The sequence below is a fragment of the Lissotriton helveticus genome, chromosome 3_1 (assembly GCF_964261635.1).
Source record: "Lissotriton helveticus chromosome 3_1, aLisHel1.1, whole genome shotgun sequence".
Classification (NCBI taxonomy): domain Eukaryota; kingdom Metazoa; phylum Chordata; class Amphibia; order Caudata; family Salamandridae; genus Lissotriton; species Lissotriton helveticus.
Window position 1 is genome coordinate 1,026,385,988 of NC_136061.1, and position 16,179 is coordinate 1,026,402,166.

The window sequence follows — 16,179 nt, forward strand, 5'->3', positions numbered from 1 at the left end:
ATCAAATGATAAAATAAAAAGGGTACTGATGGATCCAGATGGTAGAAGTACATGCGGGATGGGCATAAAATGCAATTGTTTACACATTTTAATGGATTGCAAAAAATTGTTAGCCCAGCGATAACTGTTCTTACGTCCAGTTCTCTTAAAGTATGGTATTAGGTCACAGACGCAAGCAATTGAGCTCCTTATGGACATGCAGTATCTTGAAATTGCAATAGCAGTGGCAAAGTTTATCCAGGCTGTTAAAAGGGAATTTGTGGAATAGGGCATGGAGTGAACCAAGTATTGATAAATAGAGATTTTAAATTGGGTAATTTTAAATGTTTTAAAATAGAAATTTAAAATGCTTGGATCACATATGTGTTATTAGATCACGTTCATAAATTGTGTATGGAATTGTTTTTAACAAAATTAAGATTGATGTTAGGAAAATTAGTTTTTTAATGATGTAAAGAGATATTGAATTTGTAATAATTTTTTGATGGCTCCTTTTTTTTAAATGTTAAACAATATGTTGTGTTTTATTGTGTTTTATGTGGTTTAAAGACCAACTGTCTAAATAAGCTTACTTTTTTAACTGAACTGAACGCGACGAAAGGCTTTAAATTAGACAACAGCACTAACATTAATTGTAATGCAGTAGATATTATTAATAATGTTAGTGCCTATTTTTCGTAATAACAAAACAACACGCTTTCTATGTCCATGATTGAGTTAGGAGACTCAGATACTACAAACATCAGTGATCGTAAAGTCGATGTTGCTTCTTTATATTACCATCTACACACTTACAACTAATAGGTAAATTACATGGTGTAAGAACTGGAAATGGAGACAATGTAGTTCACAAGTTTAACATAAAGAATTCTCAGAAAATTAAATTTATGAATATTATTGAACGTTCCCAGCAACACCAAGGCAGTATTGTTTTTGTGTCTATGATTCAGTTGCAGTTCTATAGCTTCACTGGTTGTCATTATACATAATAAATAGAATGTCCCAGAAGCAAACATGGTTATGATCAAAGAGCCCTTTTGAAATGCATGGACTCTGCTTGTTAAACAGATGGCTTTAAATGGTGAAATAAACTATGAGACACAAGACTGGTTGAGGTCCCATCTATTCTGTTTGGAAGTATAAGCTGCTTTCTTAACACCTAGATGTATGAGTAAATATGCATGTGAGTACATATACACATGTATATTTACCTTTCTGAATTGCAACCACTGAGTGCATATTCCAAAAGATAATGTGCTTTTCTGCCTTTCGGCTATGTTTTCACTATACAAATATCCCATACATTCATAATACAGTTATTTTATTTTGAATTCTACAATATAGTGTACTGATTTGATTTTCATACAATGCATTGTAATTAATTGACCTAAGACAGGCCGTTTTTTAGAGTTCAAATAACAATAGAGTTTGCTGTGATCAATGATGGAGAGAGAAGTGTTATGAGTGATATAACGTATATTGCAATTTCTAAATGCTCCCACAAGTAATCCCTTGCATTTTGTTACATTAGGACACTTTTTTACAAATCCTCTAATAACCATACGTTTCATTACATTGGAAAATTGCATGCAAATTCAAACAGAAAAAATTATAACTAAGAAATTGTGTAGATCTTGATTGGGGGAACTTCATGAATGCTAAGAAATTATTAGTTGTTTTTTTTTACGTAGATATACATCATTCTGCTTTGGCAATATTGAGTTTTGCAAAATATTCTACAATTGTTAACATGAGTGACCATTAGTAAAAACCAAACTAATTGTTTTGCAGGGATTGCTTTTTGCTTCACCAGAGTGTGTTCACCTGCCTATTGATTTAGTCCATTTATGGCTTCATGAATCATCCCGTGTGTATGCAGACAAGCTTATGGATGAAAAAGACATTGAGCATTTTAACAAAGTGCTAATTGACACTGCCAAAAGATTTTTTGAGGTACAGTATGATATGATATGTGATAACCATATAACACCCAAAATGTTATTCACAGAAACCGTCTTTCACCCATCTCACAACACTTTATTTCTCCCTCTCTCTTTTTAATATTTTCTCGTCTTTACTTGCTGGATACATATTCATAAAGGAATGCAAACAGTGTACAAAACAAATGCCATTACATGGGCTGTTAAAAAGCGGAATCACTAATATGATAAAGATGAAGAAAATGTCACAAAAACATTACATTCTCTTAAACAGTATATGGCTCATTCCTGCAATATTGCTCATTTGTCATTGTTTTAGAGCTTACTCTCCCAGAAATGCACAAACAGTTAAGTTATACAAATACTGTAGGATTCGTATTATAGGCTAAGAAAAGTGTTGGTCCTTCCTCCCTAGTTCTGAATCTTTATTTTCTCCATAAAGATGTGAAACAATTATATCCCGTGTTTATAGAATGGAAAGTATAACGTATAATGAATTTCAGAAAATTAAATATCACAAGTAAATTGACTGGTGGAATTGGAACTTTGCAACAGATATTATCTCTATATATCAATTTTTGCCTTATTATAAAGGCGATGCTTTTACAAAGATCTACCACTGTTCAAATATCTACCCAGAGCAGATCAAATTTTTACTTTAAAAAAGAGTGTAGGTAAGGTCGATCATTGCCAGTTTCCTTTATATATTTCAAACAATGATGCATACATGTATTCATTCCAATTGGGCTTTAAGACGCCCTCTGACTTTCATGAACAAAGTCAAACATTCATTATTCTCATTAAATTGAATGAGACTCTGACTCAGGTTACCAACAGCCAGTGTTACATATTTTTATAGAAGCAAAATATTCAAAAAATATTCTGTGCATCACTTCTAGGTCAATTCTAGAACTATAATGGCTTGGATAAAATGTAATTTTCTATTGTAATCCTTCTGTTACAGTAGCTGGAGTGCCCTTTATAACTATGACTGCAGGAATCAGTTATAAAAGCTGTAATTTGGCACAGAGTAGAATTAGTATGTTCCTGTTGGATTTGGCCCTTTTTTCAGGGTCATCCCTGAACTTTTTGCCTTCCTCCTGTGTTGTTTCAGAACTGTTTATTGTTGGATTTAGCACTCTGGGCACTTTACTACTGCTGATCAGTGCTAAAGTGCATATGCTCTCTGTATGAAATGTATTGTAATTGGTTGTCCATAATTGGTATGTTTGGCTTACTAGTAAAGTCCCTAGTAAAGTGCACTATAAGTGCCAGGGCTGGTGATGCAAATGCTACTCGTGGGCCTGCAGCACTAATTGTACCACCCACACAAGTAACCCTAAAGAGAGAACTCTGGACTACCACAGCAATGCCTGTGTGCAGTTTGCTAACTGCCAGGTTATCCTGACAAGTGCACCCACTTGCCAGGCCTTACCCTTCCCTTTTCCATGCACATCAGACACCCCTATAGTAGGCCCAAGGTACCCCCTGGGCAGGGTGCAGTGTTTGTGAAAGGTAGGACATGTACTGAGGTGTGTACCATGTCCTAACAGTGAAATACTCTCCATTTCGTGTTTCACTGTTGTAAGGCCATCTTGCCCATAGGACAGAATGGGGAAGGCTGTGTAATATGTTTCCAGCCTATCCTTCCATAGGCTTAAGCTGGAGAGGTGAAATTTAGTGTGCCCAAACTCACAATTTAATAGCACATCTTTTTATGAAGGTGGTTTTTGCATTGTGTGTTTAGAAACCACGCTTTTAGAAGTAGCTGGTTTTCTTGTTCTAACAATTCTGTGTGTCTCTGCCTGGTTGTGGATTGACTGTCTGGATTTGAATGTGATAGGGTCTGGGAAATGTCTTGACTCAGGGAAGGAATATGAGACAGCAACAGGCTGACCTGCATCTGGAGTGTAGGGGGGAGAAGTAGCCCCTGGAGGTGAAGAGGCCTGGGCTGTTGCCATAAAAGAATGGCTCCACCTCCTGCTGAGTGATTGAGGAACCAGACCCCCACTAATCAAAGGAAGGGGGTGTCACTGGCAGGGAGGCACCCAGAACTGGTTTGGACAAGGGTCAGTGTCCCCCTGAATACAAAGGGGTCCATTAGGATGACGGGCGGACTTTGCCCTCCCGTCATCACATCGTAAATCGGGACCGCCCGCCATAAGGGCGGGAGTCCCGGGGGTGCCGTTAGGATGTGCCCGCCACAGTGGTGGGCACATCCTGTATTTTCAGCATTGTGGCGGGCGGTGCTCTCTGCACCGGCCGCCACAATGCTGAAATTGCAATTTCACATTGTCATTTGCAAAGCGGCAGGCACCGCGCGGTGCCTGCCGCTTTGCACATGACAATGAAGGGGGGTACCACAGGTACCCCCCATGTGCACCCCCACCTGTACTTCACTCTGGGGGCCTGCAGGGGGCCCCCAGAGTGAAGACCCCCAGAGTGAAGACCGCATGCCTTTCCGTGGCGGCAGCGCGGCCGCGGAAAGGCATCTAACACTGTCCATTTTAATATGGCTGGCGGTGTCTAATAGACACCGCCACCATATTAAACATTTTCCGCCCCGGCCGCAAGGCGACCGGGGCGGAAAAGTGGCGGGCGGTGTTTTGGTCCACTGCGGTCCCCCCAGCCATTGTAATATGGTGGGGGGGAATTCAGGGAAGGATGTCGGGCGGATTGCCCCCGCCAGGCTGGCGGTAGCCACCGCCAGCCTGGCGGGGGCAATCCGCCCGACATCCTAATGGACCCCAAAGACTTCAAAGACATTTAGGGGTATAACTATGAGAGCTGAAACCCCTGAACGTAGGACTGGTCAAGACTGAAAAGGATTGAAATTAGTTTGTGGTCAAGAGGAACCTCTGCCAAGGAAGAACAGCTGAAGACACTGAAGAAAAGGACTGACCCTTGCTGTGTCTTCTGGGGCCGTCCTGCAGTTTGCGGATTTAACTAAGGAGAGGCTAAGGGACTTTGCTATGTGCTGTGTCCCCCTGTTTGAAAGGACTTTGCTGTGTGCTGTGTCCCGAAATAACTTGCCCCCAAGGGCCCAAGGAGAGCTGGCTCCCTGTTGTGGAAACTCAGCAAAATCAAAGTATCCGAGTGTGTCTCAGCGTCGCTGTGTGTGTGTGTTTTTCACAGCCTAAGACCGTCATAAGCATTGCCCCAGGACTGTGTGTTCCGAAACCCAACCGAGTCTCAGCAACGCTGTGTGCGTGTGCGTGTACAGCCTGAGACTGCGTGGGGTCCGTGGTGCTGGTTGGAAAGTGCCCCGTGACTGCAGTGCCCCCGCAGCGTGAATAATCGTCCGCGGTGCTTTGAAGTTGTTTGTGGCCCGAACCATCATCGTAACGGAGGCTGCGGATCAAGATCGCCGCCGATCCGAACCGCAACGTGCAGAAGGATTTCATAAAGCTAAGGAAGCTGTGAGGTAATCTTGATCATTGTTCGCAAGAGGAATTTGCCCAAGACCGTCAGTAACAGAGAAGGCAGCGCCGTAACCTGTCCGGCTACAGAGTCGCCTTGCATCGGAGCTGCATCGTTATCCGGAGCACCCAGCAGTATGTCCGACACGCGGGGAGAGAGAGGGAGCGAGACAGCGCATCTCCCAGGTAAGGCTTGGAATCCGGTCCGGAGCCCCAAGCATGTGTGGCTTTAGGAGGCGTGCAGGAGGAGTACAGGAGTGCTCCTGTCTCTCTCCCGCTGTATCGCTTTGGACGCGCTGAGTCCTTGAGCGGCCCGTACCTGCCCGGCAGGACTGGGGTCACCCTTGTGATCAGGACTGTTGTCTGTGGTTGGGGCCCAGTGGTGCCCATGCTAATCACGTTGATTGGCCTGGTATTATTCCTGAATTATGAACTGCCTTATACTTGCATTAGGGATTGTATTATTCCTGCATTACGAACTGCCTGATTACCTGCATTAAGGAGTGCCTTATACTTGCATTAAGGAGTGCCTTATACTTGCATTATGAACTGCCTTATTATGCGCATTGAGGATTGAATTATTCTCGCATTACGAACTGCCTTATTATGTGCATTGAGGAATGAATTATTCTCACCTTTCGGACTGCCGTATTACGTGTATTAAGGAGTGCGTTATACTTGCATAACGAACTGCCTTCTTATGTGCATTGAGGATTGAATTATTCTTGCATTACGAACTGCCTTATTATGTGCTTTGAGAATTTAATTATTCTCACATTACAAACTGCCTGATTACATGCATTGAGGATTGCATTATTCTTGCATTACGAACTGCCTGATTACATGCATTGAGGATTGCATTATTGTTGCATGACAAACTGCCTGATTACTTGCATTGAGGATTGCATTATTCGTGCATTACAAACTACATTAGTCTGAAGATACGACCTGCATTATGAACTGCATAGCATTGCACTAAGACAGTATTTGAACATCGTGAACTACTCATTAATACTGCAAGATCCTAGAAGTGTTTGTTGGCCTAATAACCGGCAAAGTGAAATATTACGAATACGCAAATGTTGGATTTTTATCATTTGGTCTTACCGTATTTTTTTTTGGATAAAGATACCGCTATTTTCATACATCAGTGTGGTGTCCAATTGTGGTGTTATCACTGTGTCACTGGGAGTGTGGTTAGCAAATACGTTACACATTGCCTTGAAGATAAGCCTGGCTGCTCGTGCCAAACTACCAGGGGGTGACCAGGGGTTGACATTTATGCTTGACATTTATGCTTAAGATGTTAGGCGTCCCATTATATTTTGTGATTAGCATCATGGCTGCCCATCAGTGTTACCTAGACCTTCCTTATATTTACGCATCATTTCCCTATAATGTAGGTATTATCTCTTGTTCAGTAACTGGTCCCAAATAACAGGCATGAGAAGCAGGGGTCAGCTCATAATGTGCGAAAACATCAGGTACCAAGTGATAAGGCTCTGTAGTAAAATTGTGAATGGGGAGTAGCTCCTAGCTTTTTCGTCCTTGATGTGCCAATAGTATGAGATGCATCTATGTATTCTAAAAGGCCATTATTATATTGACCTATCTGTCAAAGGTAGAAACAGCTTTTACATTCAGTATGTTTCTTTGATGGGATACATACTAGGAGTACCATTTTGCTTATTAGGTCAGGACATTTTATGTGCATTTGTTCCTGACCTTATGATTTACATGTTTTAAAGAATTTCAATTTTGGCAAAGGCCTCAATATTACCATATTTGGAGTATATCAGTTTATCACTACTTCTAAAAACCAAATTTTCAGTTACTGCTCACTTGTGCTTCCTTAGGAGGCTTGTTACCACAGAGAAACTGTTAATTAATCAAAAGCCTATATCCAGAATTGATAGCATTTCATGGCACATTTTTCAGACTCACTATTGTGAATGTAAATGTAAAAGGATGGGACGAAAGAGAAGTACCTTTAGAAGGTGTGGAGAAAGGGACAGAGTATTTTCCCAATTCTTTAATCAAGGACATTGGAACAATATCATGATTTGCAAGATGAAAACCACCTCGTTCCAGAGTTGCCTCAGTAACAGTTCTTATTATGAAATGATATTGCAATAATATTCTGAAATAAGTTCACTGTTCATATATAAAATGACATAGCATAAAAAAGGATACAGAAATACTTATTTCACTGCATGAAGTGATAGAGGTGCACCTTTAATGTTGGCCTTACTACAGAGGAAGCAGAGACATTAGGAAGATAGACTGGCAAAAGGCAGGCGGTAGAAGCAGAGGAAACAGTAGAAACAACCACTGGAGAGAGTTAAGCATGAAAACTAATGCAGTGTCCAAGGTGCGACAGGAAGAAGAGAGTATTGACATTTGTGGCACAAATCACAGTGCTGCAAACTGAATGCACATGCAGAAAGGACTTAAAGAAGTATATGGGGTTATTTAACATGACTAAGGTAAAAGTGCTGCATGCTGAACTGCTGTAAACACCATGGGGATTTAGGAAGGGAACAGAGAAACAGCACACAAGAGACAATAGTCGGGAAAGAAGAATTCTCATATGAAGTAAAAACTAGTGGAAAATGGAAAGGGAGAGACACATGTAACAAGGTTGCATAGAGATGAACAAAATTACTTAATTAAACTAGACCTGGTAAAATGGATCATACAAAAATATTTCAAAGCTCAAATAAAGAAATTGAGTTAGGACAGGGATTATAAGTTACACAGAAAGATTAGTTAAAGTCTGATTGGCACAGATGAATTACAACAGTATCACTTTCACCCTATTTTTTTATTTTGAAATCCCTAACAATCAACCAAAAGTAAACAATCCTGTTATGGATACTAGCAGACTCACCAATGTTACTTGTGGAGTCCTCCAGGAGACGCCCAATGTGTCTATCTTGTCTCAGATGAACCATATATTTTGCAGATTTTTTATAGAGCCATGTTGAAAGTTGCAGATCATCTTATGCCATGGAAACATCACAGCTAGGTCAAGAAAGAACAATATAAATGACAAGGGCCTGGTTCACAAGGGTCCTCCGCACTCGTGGCGGAGGCCCTACATTCGTGGGGGAGTCTCCTCACTCGGGTGGAATATCCACAATGAAAATTCTCATTGTGGAGATTCTGACCAGAGTGTGGAAAATTCCCCCACGACTGCGGGGTCACCACACTGATAATTGTTGCAGTAATACGGACACACTCGCCTATTACTGTATGGAAGGAATTTGAAATTCTGTGCCTTTTGGGACGTGTTGAAGTCACACTCGCCCTTTTAATCATTTTGAAATTCTTCTTCAAGCAACTCAATTAAAAAACGTTGGATTGCTCTTTTTAAACAAAACTGTTTGTGATGCTCAACGGAAACCTTAGTCCTGATGATGACCGTGTAATCCTACAGAGGTCGAAACACCGTCGGTGCTTAGGTGGCCAAAAATTAGCAGAGGACACATTATTTTTTGTATATTTTGTTCCTTTATTGTAACTTTGTTATATGTTTTGTTTTGTTTGAATACCAGCTATTTTGTCTTGAGCGTTATTGTCTTAATCATTTTATAATATTTAATACATTTGTGATAATTTTTCAAGAAACTGCGTTTTTTGCAAATGGGGTTTCTCTCACTTTTTCTGGTTTATATCTTTTTCTCTGTCTTTGATAATTTGGTATTTTATTGATCTGTGTGTGATCTGCATTTATGTGTAGATAGTGTATTCTTAAGCAATCTGCTTCTTGAACCGTTGTAAGGAATATACATCCACTTAAGTAGCACCTTAAAACATGTCCCAGGCCTGCCACTGTAGCCTGGATGTAGTTCTTAACTGCCATATCGACTTGGGTTTAAACTCTACTTTTATTACATATGCCACCCCTAAGGTCGTCTCTAAGTAGCCCATAGGACAGGGTGCCCTGTAATTGAAAGGTTGTCATGTACTATTTAGTTTTGCATGACCTAGTTGTGAAAAGCTCTTTAATTCATTTTTTCACTACTGTGAGGCCTGCCCCACCCATAAGATAACTTTGGGGATTCCTTATTACATTTGGTAAGCTGTAATTTCCAATTGAGGGCAGGTAGTTGTATCACATTTTGTGTTTTGGGAATTGTAATGTAAAAGGTGAAGTCCGGTTTTCGATTACAATTTTAAAAATTTCTCCTTTAAAAAGTTGCCATTGTTGTGCCCTTAGCCTGCCTGTACTTGCAGCCTGGCGTGGGTAACATGACTGGCTGTAATGGACAATAAATTCCTCCCAGACAGCCACACAATAGAGGGATTGGATGTGCCTGGATGGCCCATCTGCTGTCTGGATGAGGGGGTAGAACTGAGCACAGCCCCACTTACAACTGAATCTGGAGTGCTTTACCCTCACACAAAGGACCTAACACCTCCACATTGTCCCTACAGATAGTTTGGATCCAGGACAGGGCTGTCTGGAAATTCCATGCATTTCAAAGTCACTGTCTGGAAACATCTCCCACTTTCCAGAAAGAGGGCACCAGGATATAAAAATAGGACCTAAGACACCAACTCCTCAATACAATTCTGGACCTATGGATACTCTGCCAGTAAAAAAAAGAAAAGGAGCTGTGCTGCTGCAAGGACTGCCCCTCTGCTGAACTGATCACCTACTGCTGCCTTATTGAAGTGCTGCCTTCTTGTCTGGGAAGAATGTCTGGACTTGCAACTTGAACCCAGGACAACCAGAGTAACTCCAAAGGGATATTTTACTGTTTCCCTGATCAGAGACTCAGGGACACAAAAGGCTCCCTTCACCTTGGACCACACCTGAACCTTTCAAGTGGTGCCCTACCAGTCCTCGACCCTAGGAAGCAGTGCTGAAGATGACCAGATAGCCAAACTCTAAAACTGCTCTGAGAACCAGGAGGAGACTGGGATCAACCTGCTTGCCTATATGCCAGAGGTGCACCACTGGTAGGATTGACTTTGTGGCTTCTCCCGCTATGTTCTTCTGAAAAGCTGCTAATACTTTTCAGCAGTCCTTCACCGAAGCGGTATCTAGCCTCATGGAATTGTCTTCGGCTGCAGCTGTCTGCCTTGTCCAGCTGGAGATTTTCAACTTCCATTTCAAAGTCTAAGTCAGAATGTATAAATCTTTACCGGTGCTTTGACTCAAAGCATCAGACAACAACGCTCCCTCCTTGAACACCTCCTGCAGCCTTACCTAGCTGAACTTTACCTTCTCAGAATTCTTTTCTCAGAAATATTTCCAAGTCCAAAGGTAAGCGATGACAGTGCTCAATCCATGTCTTGTATCTGACCCGTGCTCCATCGCGGTCATCTGAATTCTTTTACCTTGACCCGATTTTTACAAAAAACTTTAAACACTCATGACTCAGGTTCTACTGATTGGATTTGTCCTTTTTGGTGTCAAATAATGTATTAACATTTACTCTATTTTTTTTAATTGCCTGTAAGTGAATCCTGACTGAATCTTGTGCCAAACTACACAGGGATAAGCACAGGTTAATTCAGTGACCTTTTGTGGTTCATTCTTCAAGGTCTTGTGGCTATTGCTTGACCAGGGCTTATAACTCAGTCAACCAGCAACTAAATTGCTCACAGGCTATAAACTGCCACCAAGAAGTCACCTTTACAGTGATTATCTGCTATCGCCCACCTGGGGCTTTTTCCCTCTCGCAACAGCAAGCACTCCTCACGACTATCACTAACATGGCTACTTCTCATAACAAACTTATACTCCTGGGAGATTTTAATCTCTGGTCAAATGGCAGCCTAGACACAGGCCTAGACAACCTTCTGCGGTCCTGTGATAGTGTGGGACTTCACCAACTGATAAAGGATCCCACTCACGCTGCAGGTAACCGGCTCGATCTGATTTTTTCAAGCCCGGGTTTAACTCAAATAGGTGCCATTTTACCCATGAGCTGGACAGACCATTCGCTCATCAAATTCTATATCAATAATGCCACAAAAAGTAAGCCTAAAAATCACTTGCCACCACAATTTTCTTATCGGAACTGGAAAGCTTTAGAAAAACTCAGCATTTCCAGTAAAGTCTTCAAGGTGGAGGACAGTTTCTCCCCCACCAGCTCGGTGGAAGATAATTATAGATCTCTCAGCCTGAGAATTACCTCCATCGCGGACTCTGTCGCTCCTCTTAAACTCTGTAAACCCAAAGGCAGAGCACCTGCCCCCTGGTACAACGACTCTCTGAAAACCCTCAAATCAGCCTGCAAACAGGCTGAGAGAAAGTGGAGACATGGATATTGTAACAACAATAAACTCCTCTGGAAAAAATCCCTCTGTGACTACAAATCCGCCATCGCAGAGAGTAAAGCGAATTACTACTGCGCCACTATAGCCAATGCGGCCAACAGTCCTAAAAGTATATTCCAGATCCTGGACAATATCTTACATCCTGACTGCGTCAAAAACCCCATTCCTCCATCTCAGTCCCTCTGCGATAGCCTTGCTCATTTTTTTACCAACAAAATTGAGATTATCATCAACAATCTGGCATCGCCCTCGTTGCACACTTATCTCGCCCATCCCGAAGCTAGCCCTGCCAATCCTGACCCTCTGATGTCAGCTTGCCCTCCTGCGAATAGGCTACTGGTTTTCCCTCCTATTTCTCAAACAGAGTTTGAAAGTGTTGCACAGGGCATCACCTCGGGATCCCCCCTTGATCCACTACCGCCGAAAATCTGGAAAGCATGTGGGCCCGAACTATTTCACACTCTCCGGATGATTTGTAATCAATCTCTTAGCTGCGGCTTCGTCCCCCGCCCTTGGAAGCAAGCGCTTATCACCCCGCTATTAAAGAAGCCCTCACTGAACCCAGAATGTTTGTCCAATTTTCGCCCCATATCACTCCTGCCTTTCCCGGTGAAGGTGCTTGAACGCTGGGTTAGTAAATGCCTCTCTACCCACCTCGAGCAACACCACATTCTGGACGAATTCCAATTTGGTTTTCGCCCAGCCCACGGCACTGAAACTGCTGTACTCACCGCCATGGAGGAGCTTCGAATGCGCGCAGACAGGGGCCAAGCCGTGGCTCTGATTTTATTAGACCTGTCTGCCGCATTCGATACTGTTAATCATGGGATTCTGCTCCAGCGGTTGAAAGAGGCAGGGATCGATGGCTCAGCCCTGATCTGGTTTCATTCCTACCTCAGCGAAAGAAAACAGGCTGTATCCCTTCCCCCTTTCCAATCGGTTTTTTCCCCCGTCCCGCACGGGGTTCCCCAGGGCTCCTCTATCAGCCCGATTCTTTTTAATGTTTACTTGAAACCATTGGTCATGTTAATTAAATCACATAACATGACCACAGTAAACTATGCGGACGACACCCAGCTCCTCTTCTCTTGGGAAGGCGAAGATTCCATCCCCTTGCAAGCCTTCCACGACTGTCTAAGAGACATTGCGAGCTGGTTACACCAGAACTCCCTCCAGTTCAATGCCTCGAAAACCGAGGTATTGTTCTGTCCCGCGAGTCGTATACCCCGTCCTCTGCCCGCTGAGTTCTGGCCCCCGGAAAACTCTAACAACCCGCCACCTGTCACCAGTGTCCGCAACCTGGGCGTCATGCTAAATCACCAACTCAGCATGGAAACGCAGGTCTCAAGAACAGTCGCTACCTGCTCTGGCCTTATGCGCTCACTGCGTAAGATCTTGCCTCTGCTACCTTCTTCCGCCAGAGCATTGGTAGTCAGGTGTACTATTTTGAGTCGCCTTGACTACTGTAATGGTCTGCTGCTTGAATCTCCTGCGACTCTACTGGACAGACTCCAACGAGTTCAGTCAGCAGCAGCCAAACTGGCTCTTGGCTGGACCAGGAGATCTTCGGCCACGGCTGCACTGGCCGAGCTGCACTGGTTGCCCTTGAAGCAACGCATTGCCTTCAAGGCCCTCTGCCTGGTCTTTAAGGCACTACATGGTGCAGGACCCAGACCTCTTCAACGTCTGTTCTCTTGGTATACCCCCACCAGAACACTTAGGTCCACAACTGCCTGCCTGGTGAGAGTGCCCAGATATAAGAAGGCCAGGGTGGGGGGAAGATCGTTCAGAGTAGCTGCAGCCAAGTTGTGGAACAGTCTGCCTGTCGACATTCGTCAAATCCCTCATCTCCTCCCCTTCAGGAAACGAATCAAAACTTGGCTCTTTCCTTCACCCCTCTAAATAGGTCAGCCATATCCCCCCCTTCCCCCCCCCCCGTCAATAAACCTCAGGAGTAGCTAACAGCGCCAGGATACCTGCCAGGTGACAGCCGCGCTCTATAAATGTTTTAAATAAATAAATAAATAAATAAACAGGCACAATAAAATAGTGTACCCTGTAAATTATCATGTGCTTTATTCATGCTATATGAACAGCAATGGGGCAGAAGGTATTTTAGATTGGAGCTCACATATTAAAATTATACCAACAATTAACTTTACTTTAGGCATAGGGAATAAAGTCTTTAAACCATAGGGGGAAAGAAAAGAAAAAGATAAAAAAGAAATACAACAATTCAGAAAGAATTAACTTGCAATTGATGCTCCCACGAAAAGAAGCACAGGAAAAGGTTTTTCCAATATTTGCTACCAAACAGAGACCCCAGCCATGCTACAAAATAGGCACTCCACTGTAGAAAACACTCACACAATTATTAGCTAAACATTAGCTAAATTGGACACCTAAACGAAATATCAAAAATTGCATTACTAAGCCGAGGTATCTAGGTGAATCATGGTTCCTAAAGTGAAGGCTTACACAAATTGGTGAGCTTTGTTTGGTTTCTGCAAGCAAAATAGACAAGCCTTTCTTAATCGAAGGTCGCATGTTGATAACAATGAAGCTGTAAACTAAGGCAGACAATTCCAAGATAATAGCCAATTGATGAATATAAGGCCTCCCTTCCTGATAGGCACTTGCCTATCAGTACTTGCCAATCAGGGAGGGATGCTTTATAGTTGTACAGCAGTAAATTTGTGCAAGGGTATGCAAAGGCCAACTCTGTCTTAGTAGACTAATATTCCTGGACATGATTTGTTAAATTAGAATAAACTTGAATATATTAAGCAAAGATGCTAGTTGAAGGAGACAAATATTTTTAGCTGTCTACCCTCTCCGAGTAAAGCATTTGTCATCACATAGTCTTTAAAACAGGGTAACTCAAGAACTCATATCCAAATGATAATAATGATTCTCTCCTCGTTGTCCATAGAAGCAGTTTGGACATGAAAGTAAATAAGATGTATAACTATGGCTTTTTTAGTAATCAAAACTATCTCAGATAAAGGGTCTGGAAAGTTTGAAAGTACAAAGTAAATTTTTACACCTGAATAGGTATCAAGAAGAAGATAATGTGTGTTAAACATAAGTAACATCTTACAATTAAGTCCCATATATGTCACATCTACTGAGTTTATTTAAGCTCAGTTCTGAGGACATCCTCAGCATTTAATTTATTGCTCTGGGGTTACATTGTAATAACAAACAAACTCAGAAAAAGTGGAAGACTAAAGAAACTGCCAAATGTGTGCTTAGTTTCAAAGAATCATTCACCCAATGAGGCATTAAAATAACTTGAAAAATAACCTATAATTCTCCTTGTTCTCATGCAAAACATCCCAAGGAAAGGGGGATTTATAGTTAAATTAATCCTAACTGCGCTGTGCCAAGCTACCAAGGGGCCGAGCATAGCTTTATTTGGGGTTTTCTTGTGCCTTTCCCAGAGACAAGGATTGTGGTTGCTGATCGACCAGGGCTCACACCCCAGTCAACAAAAAAAACGATTTCTCACAGTTATGCAATCCTTTAACTATGGTTTGTCGCAGCCCCTAAATAATGATTCAGTTCTTTGAACAAATTTAGTTGGCAGTCAATGTAAACAGCAAAGTGTAAGTTGCTCAGATATCATGAGTTTGCTAACAGATGATTGCTTTAGTCTGTAATCATTCCATACAATAAATACATTTTAATACAATGTTAATCAGGCAGCAATATAGTGCGAGGAACAGTACAATGTGAAGACGCACTAGGTTAATGAACATATAGCACATATCAGGGAAAAGTTGAATCACTGCCAGGAAAAGAGAAGGCAATAAAAGTGAATTACCTGTTCCTTGTTCAATATATGAGGAAAATGTTGGTAGATCCAGCACATTAAGTAAACGTTTTGGTTTTAAGTGTAATAACTACTTTGAACCATCATCAGGGCGAACAGTGTCCTCGACTGCATCAGAACAATAAATGAACATTCATGTTGTTGAAAGAATATCAGTTGTGTTTCTGTCTAATACTCCAACTTTCAGCTAGGGCAGCTCCAGTTCTGAAACCTCATGATCATACAAAAACTGGATAATTAATTGGAACATCTACTACTGGTGTGATTTGATTTATTGAGATTTAATGGCTGGCCTTAGCATCTTATTGTAAGAGTCAGAGAAGTAAATACAAGCTAATCAGAATATGTGTTTAAATGTATTTTTTTCATTACAGGGAGTTGATGAGCACCTATTTAGCAACAAACCACTAATGTACAGTCACTTTGCACACGGTGTTGGAGAACCTCGCTACTTTCCTGTTTCTGATTGGGAGAAACTGACCAGAATTTTGTCAGATGCATTAGAGCACTACAATGAAATCCATGCAGCAATGAACCTTGTTCTTTTTCAGGATGCCATACAACACATGTGAGTTTTGTTATGTTTCTTTAATATGTACACTTTATGAACACAACCAACTGCAGGAAACTTTACTTTAAACCAAACCCTTTTATTACTGTGTCGTTTTAAAAAGAGATACATGCAAGGATT

General features: G+C 41.8%; 1 protein-coding gene across 1 annotated transcript in view; it reads left to right on the plus strand.

Moving 5' to 3' along the window:
- The window catches only part of LOC144824202 (dynein axonemal heavy chain 11-like), a 3,356,387-nt gene that overhangs the window by 2,165,282 nt on the left and 1,174,926 nt on the right, over window positions 1-16,179 (plus strand). Inside the window, exons 61-62 of the mRNA XM_078683354.1 lie at window positions 1,792-1,953; window positions 15,863-16,056. Coding sequence (XP_078539480.1) covers window positions 1,792-1,953; window positions 15,863-16,056 — 356 coding nt within the window. The remainder of the gene's footprint in view (window positions 1-1,791; window positions 1,954-15,862; window positions 16,057-16,179) is intronic.